The 13476-nt window shown below is 28.3% G+C and overlaps 1 protein-coding gene across 4 annotated transcripts in view; it reads right to left on the bottom strand.

Annotated features, from left to right (window-relative positions):
* Positions 1-2830: 2830 nt before the first annotated feature.
* Positions 2831-13476, bottom strand: part of LOC111618001 (protein Wnt-5b-like) — a 242587-nt gene continuing 231941 nt past the window's right edge. For all 4 annotated transcript variants that reach the window (XM_023359417.1, XM_023359415.1, XM_023359416.1 and 1 more), the window contains one exon: positions 2831-4030. In XM_023359417.1, the coding sequence (XP_023215185.1) occupies positions 3572-4030 (459 nt within the window). In that variant the 3' untranslated portion in view covers positions 2831-3571. The remainder of the gene's footprint in view (positions 4031-13476) is intronic.

Raw genomic sequence — 13476 nt, 5'->3', positions numbered from 1 at the left:
GCTGACGCCTTAATCATCTCGGCCTAAAAAGTAGATACTGTGAAATGATACCTAAATCAACAACAAAAAATTTCTGAATACCACTGACACCATAACTAATAATAATAATTCAAGAATTAATTCCATACTTTTTCCTTCATATGAACGAACATAAGAGTATAACAAACTGTCTCTGTTGCAACACAGTTTATCATGAATAATTATTATATCATTGATTTTTTTCTCAAAATAAATAATTTATATCACACACCGTACTGTGTATTTACACACAAATCGTTTGACACACAAATTATATTTAGTTATACACACGAATAGTTACACACAAATTATATTTTCTAAACTTTAATAGTTTTTGAATGATATAATCTGATTTTATCAATAATAATTTTAATCTTTATAACTGAGTATTAAATAAGGTAGTAATTTAGTCATTACAATGGTTAATTGACTTTCGGATCACTTTATATAGATTATATTGTGGTCCGAAAGTCAGTTAACCATTACAATGACTAAATTACTTCCTTATTTAAATACTATTATAGCTTTATAAATTTTCATTCTCACAATTTATGAATTAATTTTTGCAATTTTCTCATTAATTTCANTCCATATCTTTTCTATAAAACTTATATTTTTGTACTTGAATTGCATAATTTATTTTTAAAATATAATAATTATTATTATTATTATTTATTGATAGCATACGAAAGGATTCTAACAATTAACAAAAAATCTTGCTTATTATTGTCGAAAGTATTTAAAAAACCATATACACTATGTAAAAGAGAATGTCTGTCTGTCTGTTCATATACACTTCTAAATTCTTTGACGGATCTGAATTATATTTTTGGGTAGGAGAGGAATGTCATGTTTCGTCAGAGCTTGTATTTTTTCAGGGTCCTAGAGTGTAATTGAAAAATATGATTCAGATTAGTCAAAGGGTTTAGAAGTGTATAGGGAACAGCAAACATGCATTGATTTTACATATACGGATATTCTATTTGGATTTATAAGGATGGGGTGGTGTCTTTTAAGAAATTTTCCTCGGTATCGATTCTAGTTTTAACATTTTATGAATTTGTTTTAGAAATTAAAAAGAAATAACGCATATTTCATCATTAACTAACTAATAATTTGATATATTTATTAAACTTTTTCGCTCATGTTTAATTAAAATCTTAAATTAAATAAAATAATGTTCTTTCTTATAGAAAATAATTACAGTTAAATGTTATGGATTGTTCGATCGAAACAGTGAAAATCAAAGATTTTGATTGCAAACTTTATTAAAACTAATAGCTTTGTGTGTGTGTGTGTCATAAAAAGTTCATTTTTTTTACATTGACTGCCTTCTATATAAAGTAAGTAATAACTAAACAACTAAATTGCTAATAAACGATGTTAGATTATTCATCATTACGGAACTTGTCATTTGCCTGCCATTTGAGCAATTATTTTTAATTACCTTATTAAATTTTTGCATGTGATAAAGGTATTCGCGTTACCCACTTTGACATAGCAGACAATGCGCCTAGAAAAGTGATTGAGTGATATCGAGATTTGAAGTATTTCAGATTGATCATCATTTATTATAGCTTAATTTAATTCATAGATTGGCAAAGATAACGCTCGAATTAGCTTTTTATTTATATAAGCATAATCACTATTAACTTATTGATGGGGGAAAATCATTCTTAGATCTATATCATTTACAACTGATGTGAAACGTTGTCTAAATTATTGTAATTGAAGAAAAAAAAATCTAGCGAATTCTAAATTTGAGTTCGATATAACGTTAAAACCCTTTTATATCGCTAATGATCCCTCTTTATCACGTAACTTTGAGATCTTGTTCGTACATTAACATTAACTGAAGATCACCAGAGCTGCTGACTAATAGTTGCTGTTTATAAATCTCATGTTACATTAGATTTTCACTTAGTTTCACGCAACATCTTTAACAAAACAATCGACTTATTTAATTTGAACTTAATTAAAATTTGATTTAACAATCCAGTTCTTTCTTTGTCTTCGTGTTTCGTATATATCCGCTGTTGTAATGTATAATAGAATGAAATAAAGATAATTAAAAGTTCTATTTAAAAAAAAAAAAAAACTGAATTTCGTGTAGAATATATATTAAAACCTTGTCTGTGAATGAATTATAACGTATACTAACGTTTTACTTCGAATGGTACTGAAAATTAAATTGAATGTATTAAATAAATAACACACTGAATTCAAACCTAAAAGCGTATTTTAATATTCCAAACTGGAAATATTCATTATTCTTATTGTGGATTTTTCTCTTATCAGTTTAATATACAATACTTATGAATAGAATGAAAAACGTAATATGCAACATAAAACTGTATTTCATTTACATATCTAAATTTCTATAAACTAGTAAGAGCAATCATTGAATTATAGAATTTCTTTTATAATATGTTTGAGAAGGTTATTCATAATTTTGTTTGAATTGTTGGTTGACAGCATGTGGTCTCAGGACTACAAATGATAATAGACATGTCATAGAATGTAAATATTTATTTATTCTGTAACCCAAAATGAGACACGACAAACAAAGGACCTCTACCGTAGCCTATACAATATCAGAGTTTGGATAAAAGCGGCTTTGTCCTTAGTCGTTGGTTGATCGCTAAATTGATTTCAAACATTGTGATAATACATAGAAATAAATAATAGCGATGACGAATTTCACGTGATACAAAAATGACTTCTAGAAGGATGGACTCGGAGGAAGAGGTCTGCACCTGGTAATTGTCTGTTTATAAATGTTTAAATTTCGAATAATTCTATACAGTTTCGTTGTTTTCCCTCTGGAAGCAAAGATTTTACTCTCGATAGAAGACCAGAGTTCTCAAGCATTCGATTGTACTGAGCAACTGTTTAATGATGATTTTTCTTTCTTCGAGTATTGAGTATGATCATACGTTTAAACGTGATCATTGTTTAGCGTCAAGTGAAAGCTCGTATCGAATTACGAGAGGCGACAACTTCATATGTATATGTCGTTTGTTTCATTCGAAGACTATTGCAGATCCAAATCCTCGATTTTTCTCGCCAAATTGAAGGATAAAAGTGTATAGATACATTAAAATAAACTTCAAAATTGTGAAAAATTTATTATTAAATCTGGGATTCGTTGCGATTGAAGCCATTTACAGTTGTCCCCATCCTAATAGTGTTTCTATCACCTAACAAAAATCTCCCTATAGGAGTTGAGAAAAAAAAATCAGACCTCTATTTTTTAAAATCTAATATATATCACCATGTACAGAAAAAGAAGGGAACAATGCCCGGCTGTGTACAAAAATTACAAGCTAATTTAAATACTGTTCCTTCTCCATCCAACTGCATGCATGCACATCGTCGATCGGTCCACAGATCTACATTTGGCACTTTTGACGCAGTAACCCAGATATCTGCCGACTTTGGAACTGGAAGAAGGCTCAATACGGTGAGGTCGTTTATCGTTTTCGACCAATCAGAGTCTCCTAAGTTCATTTGCGGGAAAGGAAAGTAGGTTATAAACCATCCTTCCTTCAATTTATTTACACGTGTGAGTATCGAGTGAATAAACACATGTTTTGCACTCCACATAACAGCACCAATGGAATTTGCACTTGCATCTTTCTTTCAGGCTAACTTTATGAGTATTATATCCGCGTCCGCAACACATTAAGTTACATCCATCAGTAGCCGGTGAGGTACGATTGCACAGTCGACCGTGAGTGCCGTGTGAACCGGTAGTCAAGTTAGTAATACAATAATCCGGTGATTCGTCCATGTACACTAAATCTTCTGCCGTGGGGAGATTGAAACGAGGATTTCGAATCTGAAGTTTCCCTCTTCGATTGATTTTCACTTCTGTAGCACCATCGTACTTATCCTTCAAGTGGTCGCCCACTTCTCTGAAAGACGCCAATTGCTGCCAACAGGTAATTAAAGAACAGGATCCAGAAACTCCGTGGCATTTACACGTTACTCGCATTTTTCTTATTACAGCCTGAAAACAGCAAAAAATATACATTTTAAATTTCTAATTAAATTTATGATTCATTAATAATTATACTGATTAATAAATTTACAAAAATGACAATCTTATATATAAATTTATATAGATCTTGATAAAATGCAATGAATAGAGATATTCAACAAAAAATAATATAAAATCATTCAAAAATTTATTTGAGAAGAAAAAAATCTAACCTGGTAATATTAGAGAAGTATCGAGTCCAACTAATTATCTAAGTTTCAAATTTTATTAATTATGAATTGAACGCTTATTATGAAAGCTAAAAGGTTTAATTGAAATATTTGTTGAAAATTAAAGTCTCGTTGGAACAATTCACTTATTTTTTGAAAAATGTTAACGTCTTCCTCTTCAGGCAAAATGCTTACATCGCATTCTTCCAATCTGCGATTAAGAGGAACAGCCCAAGCGTGTAAGCAACGCTTCTCTGCCTCTTTAATCAAATTATTCCAGTGCGAAATTATATTTTCCTGTGTAAGAAAGTTTTTCCACACGAAATTCTTAATTACTAATTAATGATAATATTTTAATTTTCGAGGGAAAAAGACCGAATTGACATTCTAAGGAAATTATTACAGATTAACTTTTTTATGTATATATATTTTTTAAATTGTAATAAAAAAAACAGGAAAATGCTTTCTACGAGGATGATTTTATGCCCCTTAGTCGTAATTTTGGGTAATGTTGACCAAGAATGACCGCAAGCCCGACGGACATAGTATTTATTGCCCTGCATGTTTAATAATTGTAAACCACAGTTTATTGTCGAGAAAGGCGTCTGCTTCTCCAACTATGAGATTGAAACTTACGCTTATTACTCATAAATCCAGGCTGACTATTTAAATGACCCTTACTTCGGTCGCCGGATGGTTTATTTACGTAGCTTTGATGTCGGGGAACGGTTTAATGCCAAAACATTCATAAACCAAAAACTCCCCCGCCGGTGACGTAATAATGACGATCGGCCATCAGAAAACGTGGCAGATGTGCCAATGCCACGTCTGTTCAGCTTTATCGCTAGTAAAATATCCATTCTGTTTACAACCGGCAGGGTTAGTGTCACCAGTCTCCGCTAGAGCGCAGTAAAATGTCTCTGGGCGGCGGAGGAAAACTGGGACAGGAAAAGATAAAAGTGTTTATTCTATATTATTACTCGTATTAAACATTGCGAATTGCTGTACTTTGGGGTAGGGACAATCCGGTCATTGAAGGTAGAATGATGTCATATTCATCGGGGGTCTGCTGGCTCACATGAAAATGAACGGATATGCGCTCGATTATATCGTTAATGGTGTTCTGTCGTAATTGTGCTCGTCTTCCATCCCATGCAGATGCCTGGCGGAAATGGACATTTCTGAGTGATACAGAAAGATAACCGACACTAGTGGGCTTATATACTACTATGTCATTAAACTGTAGCCGAGTTCTCCCCCTTTTATTAAAGATATTAATATAACTTTTCACCAGAGGAAAGCGTAAACGAAAATGAAAAAAATTCGCTCCTGTCTTGTTCCAGAAAAATCCCAGAAGTTCGATCACTATTTAAAGTAATAATTTAAAACTTTAGTTCTTTTGAATGACTGGAAGAAGCTGAATAAATAGAAAACATTGTAGAAAAAAACTAGTATTGAAAAGATGAAAGGCTCATCCGAAAAGCATCTGTGACAAGATTTAAATCGTGTCCGTTCTGCTGTGCATGATTTCATTTGGTAACTAGGAAGGCGTAAATGATTCTCCCCTTTTTCCCTACCAACCTCACTCATTAACCTCTGTCGTACCCTTTAATGAATGCACGTCTGCCTGACTTTCTGCACACGTGCGTATATTGCTTCTTGATCGCTAGTGCACTCTTTGTCCTCTCTGAATGGGATTCATCTCGATGACGGATAACTTTAAAGGTTTAAATCGTTGCTAGAATGCTTATTTGCTAGAATTCTTGTTTTGAATAGTAATAGGAAACTTTGGAATTCAGGAAGAGTTCTCTATATCCCTTCCTGTTTATAAAATGAAACATATGCTTTGCCTATAACGAGATTAATTTTAATATGGAAAATTTGAGTGTTTTAACCACTTACAGTATTTTTATATTGTCCTGAAAATATTTTAAAAAGTTAAAATATTTATATAAATCACTAAAATATTAATTAATGCAACGTTATTTTAGGCGTGGATCCTAAAATTAAATCTCGTCTTTAATACGATTCTATCCCGAAATTATGTGATATGTACAGAATATAAATAGACTAGAAAAACATTCATCTAAAGAATCGTATATAACAAAAAGAAATTAAATATAAATAATTCTTGCAAATTACCTAATTTTAAGAATTTGTTTTATAAGATCATATTCAAAATCATCAATAGAATTTCAAAAATTTAAGTAATCAGTTTTTCATCCATATCTGTGTGTTACTGTGACCAATGACATGGCAAGTGAGTCATTCGACAGTGTAACGACGTCATTAGTTACCGAAGGCCACTTCACCGTAAAACTCTATTTGTAATTAGGATATCGCCTGCTCTAGAATAACGACGCACAGAGTGGTCGGTCGTGACTAATGAGACATCGATACAGCGTTGGTCTCTCTACGACCGAATATCACGAACTCCTACTTTATGGACCACTTTCTCTGCTCTTCCCTAAGTCTAGATTCCGTTTAGAGGAAGGCAAGTTTCGTGACTGGCTTGCGAAATAAAATTTTACGCATCTCAGCCTGGTTGTCTTATTCTCGATGATTAATTGCTTCTGAGTCATAAACATGTCCTATGTGGGATAATAAGCTTGCATCCTGAATCAAATAAGAGTAAATCTATATAACTACTGTATCCGATTCTCTTCTATAAATGAAAATTAAATTTTATTATTTTAATCAGGCTCTCGATTTTAAATTAATTGCTATAAGTATTTTATGATGATGATTTGTTTGTTAATTTATCTTGCTTGCAAATTAAATTTAATTAGATTTATGTTTTTTCAGAGTTTCCTATTTTCTAACAAACTTTCTTGTAGTAGCTTCAAGCGCGTTACTTGTTATAATTAATGTAAATTAATTTTTTTTATCTGAAAGGAATAATTTTTATTCATTTAGCTATTATATAAATACCATTACGTGTTTCTATAATATATATTGATACATGTAAATTTATAACAACATATACGCAGTCAAATTTCTGAACAACATCCACTTAGGCCGTTGTTCGGAGGATTTCTGTTCAAAAATAAATAAATACGTTCCTAAAAAATGGAACTTTTATATTGCATAAAAGTTTTTCAGAAAAAAGGATTTTTGTAATTGACATTATAACATTATAGATCAAATAAAATCACAGTAAAAGAATATATATACAAAGATGTAGCATGTAAAGTTTCTCAATTTCAAAACATATTACATAAAATGCATTCGAATAATTATCTCTGGTTTTTTTTAAATTATAAAATATATTTCCAAGAAATACAAAAAAAATCCTAATTATTTTAAAAGAAATAATAGTCACAGTATCTTTCGAATAATGGCAATGAAAGAAACAATAGTACCAAAAAATAATGATGTCCAAAAATACAATGAAAAAGTAATTAAAGAATAAGCAACAGTACAAAAGAAATACACACGAGTTATTGTATGTAATAATAAGCATGTTACAAATTAGTAAGCTTTGGTTTTAGTATTGGCATTTAAACTTAGATTGCAATTTTGTTGAAACAATTGTAGAAAAGAATGCAAAAAATCTTGACTTGTACTGTTTTAAAAAGTATTTAAATATGATAAAACTGAATAAGTTATTTTAAATCGTATTATAAAAAACCTCGAAATTCGAAAAATCACGGAAAAAATTTTCAAGATTAACCATTATAAATTAATGCTAGTTTTCTCCCTTCTTTACGAGAAAGCAGAAAAATTTTCAATCTAAAATTAGGAAGTTTGAAATAAACAAATCAGATCTATACTATTTGCATGTCCAATAAAAATTAAAAACTAATGCTTTCTTTAATGAAAACTTTTAGTTTTACTTGCAAATACGAAAAGTCTCAGAAAATATCGATGTTTTTAAGAATAGGAGACTATTTTCCTAAAATTTTCATATTTAACATTACACACACACCAAAGTAAATATTTTTCTACTAAAAAAAAGAGACTGTGCAATAAATAATTTTAAAATTTTAGTAAAAAGAATAGTAGTAACAATTTTAATAAGTGTACAAACCGACACACTGCATGTCTTTATAAACTTGTAGTATTGTCGTAAGTATTGAAAATAAATAATAATAAATTGACAAGAATCGGTTTTATTAATTGCAGTTGTATTCAATTTATGCACTTATTGAGTTTTGTTTCAATAATAGAATAAATTATTTCGACATTGGAGAAAATCATTATCTAATATCAAATTTAATTTTAACTCCCAAAATTGAGTCTTGCTTTTTGATAATTTTTGAATATTTTTTCTTAGTTTATATCAATTATAAAATAGCCAAATTTTTAAAAAAAAGGACACAAAATTCAACGTTAACGAACTTTTTAAAAATAAATTTCACTAATAAAGCTGAAAAGAAAGAAGAAAAAAAAAATTTTTTTCGCCTTCAAGATTTCTTCAAGCATAAATTACAAATGGAATAAAATTAAAAACGAATTATAGCGTAACTAATGTTTCACATTTAAGTGCTCTTTTCTATGATACTACAATAAATTCATTCCTTTGACTTGCACTATGCATTATGATCATTCTTTATTCACAATTTCACAAAAAAGTTACAGACTTATTAGATTTCTTCAAAATCTTTATGCTATTATTAAATATGAATAAAAGAAAATCACAAATAATATAATGCCATTTTCACTCGACTGTTTCTTGTTCTCGTTTTTAATTGTTAGGAGTTAGCTTAAGATTTGCTTCAGAGAACGAATCATACAGGATTAATGCAAAGAAAGGGAATACTCCAGAATTAATAAATCCTGTATATCTATCTTCATAGTGTGATTCGTTCTCTCAAGCAAATCTTATGCTAATTCCTAACAATATAATGCCAATTTAGATTTAAAGGAGAGGAGGGAAAAAGTTTGAATCAAAATTAAACTTTTTTTTTTTTTTTACGAATTTGCAAATAGTTATTATTTACTAATTTATTTTTAAGTAATGGATATTTTCCCATCATCATCATTAAAAATGACGAAATAGGTTATGAAAAAGTCTTTTGTTGAACTTGTGAAGTTGTTGACAGCTTTCTTTCTTAGACAGAACAATAGCTATTGTTTTTTTGAAGTCGAAATTTCTACTACTTACATTATTAAATGTTTAAACAAATACAAACATTATGAATTAAAAACATTTATGCGAAGTTGTTTCAACACAAAAATTTTATGCAAATTTAATCGTTTTAATTTGTTCAAACAATATAACTTATAATTAGAAATGAATTTTTTATTTCAAATGTACGCTTACAAAATTGCTAATTATATAAAATTTTAATGCATTTGTAGTAAAAAAAATTTTTGATATTTTACTTAAAAGAATTTTATCTGCATTGAATTTTAATAGATTTATAATTTTACTTTCGTAGAATTTTAGGTTAAAGTTTCTCTTAAAAATTTTAGTTTTTCTCTATGAGAATTAACCAACATTATAAATAAAATAATAAGTAATAAATAAATAATTAGTTAATTTTCCTATTTATTAATTACTCCTATGATAATATAATAATAGATTTATTAAATGTTGTGGTCTGATAAATTTAGCGGAAAAATTCCTTAAATGAAATTGTGCGCTGCAAATTACAGAAGTGCTTCGCAATTATTTGCAAATTAATTTCAAAACATACAATTTGCGAATCAATTTAAACAATCGCAAACTATAAGATTGAGAAGCGAAATAGAAGGATAAACGGAAAAGTTTCATTATAAATTCACAACCTAATTTCAAACACGAAACATAAAGAAAAATAGAGGAGGAGTGCATAAATTAAAATAAATATTTCAATTAAATTAAATACAAGATATTATTGAGCTTTCAGAGAAAAAGCATATTTAAAATAACGTGACAGAAAACGAACAAACAGTGCAAAGATATCCTCCATACTGAACGTAGAGGAGGATAATTCATTGATATGCAGCGGCATCAAGTGAAAATTAAAAGCTTCAATATAAGAAAAGCTCGATTTGCAAATATCTAAAGGAAACAAACATCATACGGAAGAGAACGAAGAAAATTAGCGTCTCAAGTTCTAACCCGAAAATAATATGTAAATGAAATAGTATATTATACAAGGGCATTAACCAATGTTTCAAATTTTGCATTACTTTCTTAGATTAAATTATAATAAATTTGCATACCCATTGATATTTGGATACTCATCCGAAGATATAAACACGACCATGACTTGTCCATTTAATAAAGTAAGAAATTAAGTTTTCTATCTGTTTTGACTCCCATAGAAATTGTTAAACGTACTGGTAATTCTGAATTGTATGAATCTTTCAAAGTGTTGTTTCTTCCATTTATGCGTGAAAATTGTAATGGTCTGAAGTACAGATGTCCAAGATTTTGGTTAATAAAACATATAAATTTTAAGTTAATTACATCATTTCTATTCTCCGCAGCTAAATACCAGGGAAAAATGTTTCTCGGTTTTCAAAAGTAGATACTTTTTTCCATTATTTTTGACACTCTTCTCGCTCTGTGGACACTAAGAAGGCCTTTTTATATCATATCCATTGTGGGTACGGCCAGGCCCACAATGGGAACGCTGGGTGGTGAGGAGCCAAACATATCCGAGACAGACCACACACGAAAAATTACTGGGGTTGATCACCCGGATTCGATCCCGGATCCTCCAAAGATGTAGGCTGACGCCTTAATCATCTCGGCCTAAAAAGTAGATACTGTGAAATGATACCTAAATCAACAACAAAAAATTTCTGAATACCACTGACACCATAACTAATAATAATAATTCAAGAATTAATTCCATACTTTTTCCTTCATATGAACGAACATAAGAGTATAACAAACTGTCTCTGTTGCAACACAGTTTATCATGAATAATTATTATATCATTGATTTTTTTCTCAAAATAAATAATTTATATCACACACCGTACTGTGTATTTACACACAAATCGTTTGACACACAAATTATATTTAGTTATACACACGAATAGTTACACACAAATTATATTTTCTAAACTTTAATAGTTTTTGAATGATATAATCTGATTTTATCAATAATAATTTTAATCTTTATAACTGAGTATTAAATAAGGTAGTAATTTAGTCATTACAATGGTTAATTGACTTTCGGATCACTTTATATAGATTATATTGTGGTCCGAAAGTCAGTTAACCATTACAATGACTAAATTACTTCCTTATTTAAATACTATTATAGCTTTATAAATTTTCATTCTCACAATTTATGAATTAATTTTTGCAATTTTCTCATTAATTTAAAAGATGTAATCTTCGAATCATAATTTGTAAACACATCTGTAATTTGGCAACGCATAATTTCATCTGCGGAATCTTTTCCGTAAATTCTTCAATGGGTGAGTATAATTAAAAATTAATAAAATTATTTTAATTATTGAAATTTCACTCAAATATATTTACAATACTGTATTAGAATTATCGAATTTTAGGAAAATAATTTGAATAATATCAACTATTCAAGAGTTTTATTAATTATACCTGAAGTCTAATAATTATTTTAAATATTAGATTTATTTTAAAAATTTCATTAAATGATTAATATCTTGGATAATTAAGAAATGGATTTTCATTTAAATTCAGTTTACCTTTAATTTTCAATTAAATAATAATGAGGATAGTACTAATAGAATATGACACTTAAATGAACTTAACTTGTTTTGAACAGTAAAATGCATTATTATATTATTTTTAAGATGGAGCTAAATCCAATATTAGAGATAAAGATAGAGATAAATCCAATATTTTTACTTCTGTTCAATGTAAAATTTAATTTCCCCCTTTCTTTTACCTAAGGAGAATTAATGTTTGATGTCAAAAATTGGATAAATATGCAGATAAATAGAAAAATAATGTTTATTGACAGTAATAAATCATATAATTCCAATTATTTATTTATTTAAATTTTCTTTTTTCAACTAGGAAACTTAATTTCTTCATCTATTAAATGGGGTTCTGTATCTTCGTATGAATATCACGATATGAATGGGTATGCAAATTTATTTTTTTAATAATTAATTTTTTAAATTTGTAACTGTTCTGTATGTGTGTTATATATTTAGCAAATAATTATTATTTCACAGTAGCTATATTAAATTTTTCGTTTAAAATTTCTTAAATATTGAAATTACCATGGAATTTTTCAAGAATCTTTTCTAAAAAAGTAAGTCAAATCTGTCAAGTTTAACTACAGTAATTTAACACTGTTCATAAATTTTTTGTTTCTTGTCTTTATCATAAGTCTAGTTTTATGAAGGTTAAACTTTTCAATATTTATTATTATTTATATTAACTAAAATTGCTTATTTTTAATCGTCAGTATGAAATACAAGTTTTTTTCAGTAAATTAGAACTTTATTATAGAAAAGAAGACTATTAAAGAGTATAATGAACCTGCTAACAGATACTGAAATCATTTTGAATAAATAAATTGCTATGTGGTCAATTAAAATGTAGACTATTGTGTCATTTAAAACAAATAACTAGAATTTTTCTCATTTCTTTTTCTTTTTAAGTTTAAATAAATATCAATAAATCAATAAAAATGGCTTGATTCCAGGAATATTTTCTTTATTTTTCATATTCTTGTAAAGTTAGAGCCTACTCTATCAACACAATCAACCAAGATTTCATTCTGTTTTATTTGAAGTATGTATAAGCAAACATAATTGAAATTATTATTTGTTAGTAGTTATAAATTATCAAATAATAAGTCATTTTTTATGTTGAGTAATACAGTTTAAAATAAATAATATTTTTTTTAAACAATGAAATGGCTTAAAAAAGAAAAGAAAATTGAAGCTAAAGTTTGTTGTATATTCAACATTTTCATACTAATTTTTCTGTTTGTGTAATGTTAAATATTAATTTAATGAATTACATAAGATTTAGATTACGTAGATAAAGGAATAACTCAGTTTAAACTGATAAAAAGATACAAATCAATAATATCGCTATTAAATACAGTATAGACAAGTTTAAAACTACAATTTGTTGAATATTTGACTACGAGGACTAAGCTTATTAATAGGACGTATTTCACTGGTAGAAAATAAGGACATACAGGCATTTGAATTAATAAGTTTAAAACTATTCTGTCTAAGTGTAGCCTGGATTTAAAAAGGAATGTATAAGCCATAGTATGTGAAGTACTGTATGTTTTTTAAATAGCTTAAGATTTACCTCCTGAAAAAGCTAGACAATCATATCCATTAACATTTG

The sequence above is a fragment of the Centruroides sculpturatus genome, unplaced genomic scaffold, assembly GCF_000671375.1.
Source record: "Centruroides sculpturatus isolate CEXI.00-Female unplaced genomic scaffold, Cexi_2.0 scaffold36, whole genome shotgun sequence".
In the NCBI taxonomy this organism is placed as follows: Eukaryota; Metazoa; Arthropoda; class Arachnida; order Scorpiones; family Buthidae; genus Centruroides; species Centruroides sculpturatus.
Note: the sequence above shows the minus strand (reverse complement) of the source record. Positions and strands in the feature narration are given on the sequence as shown.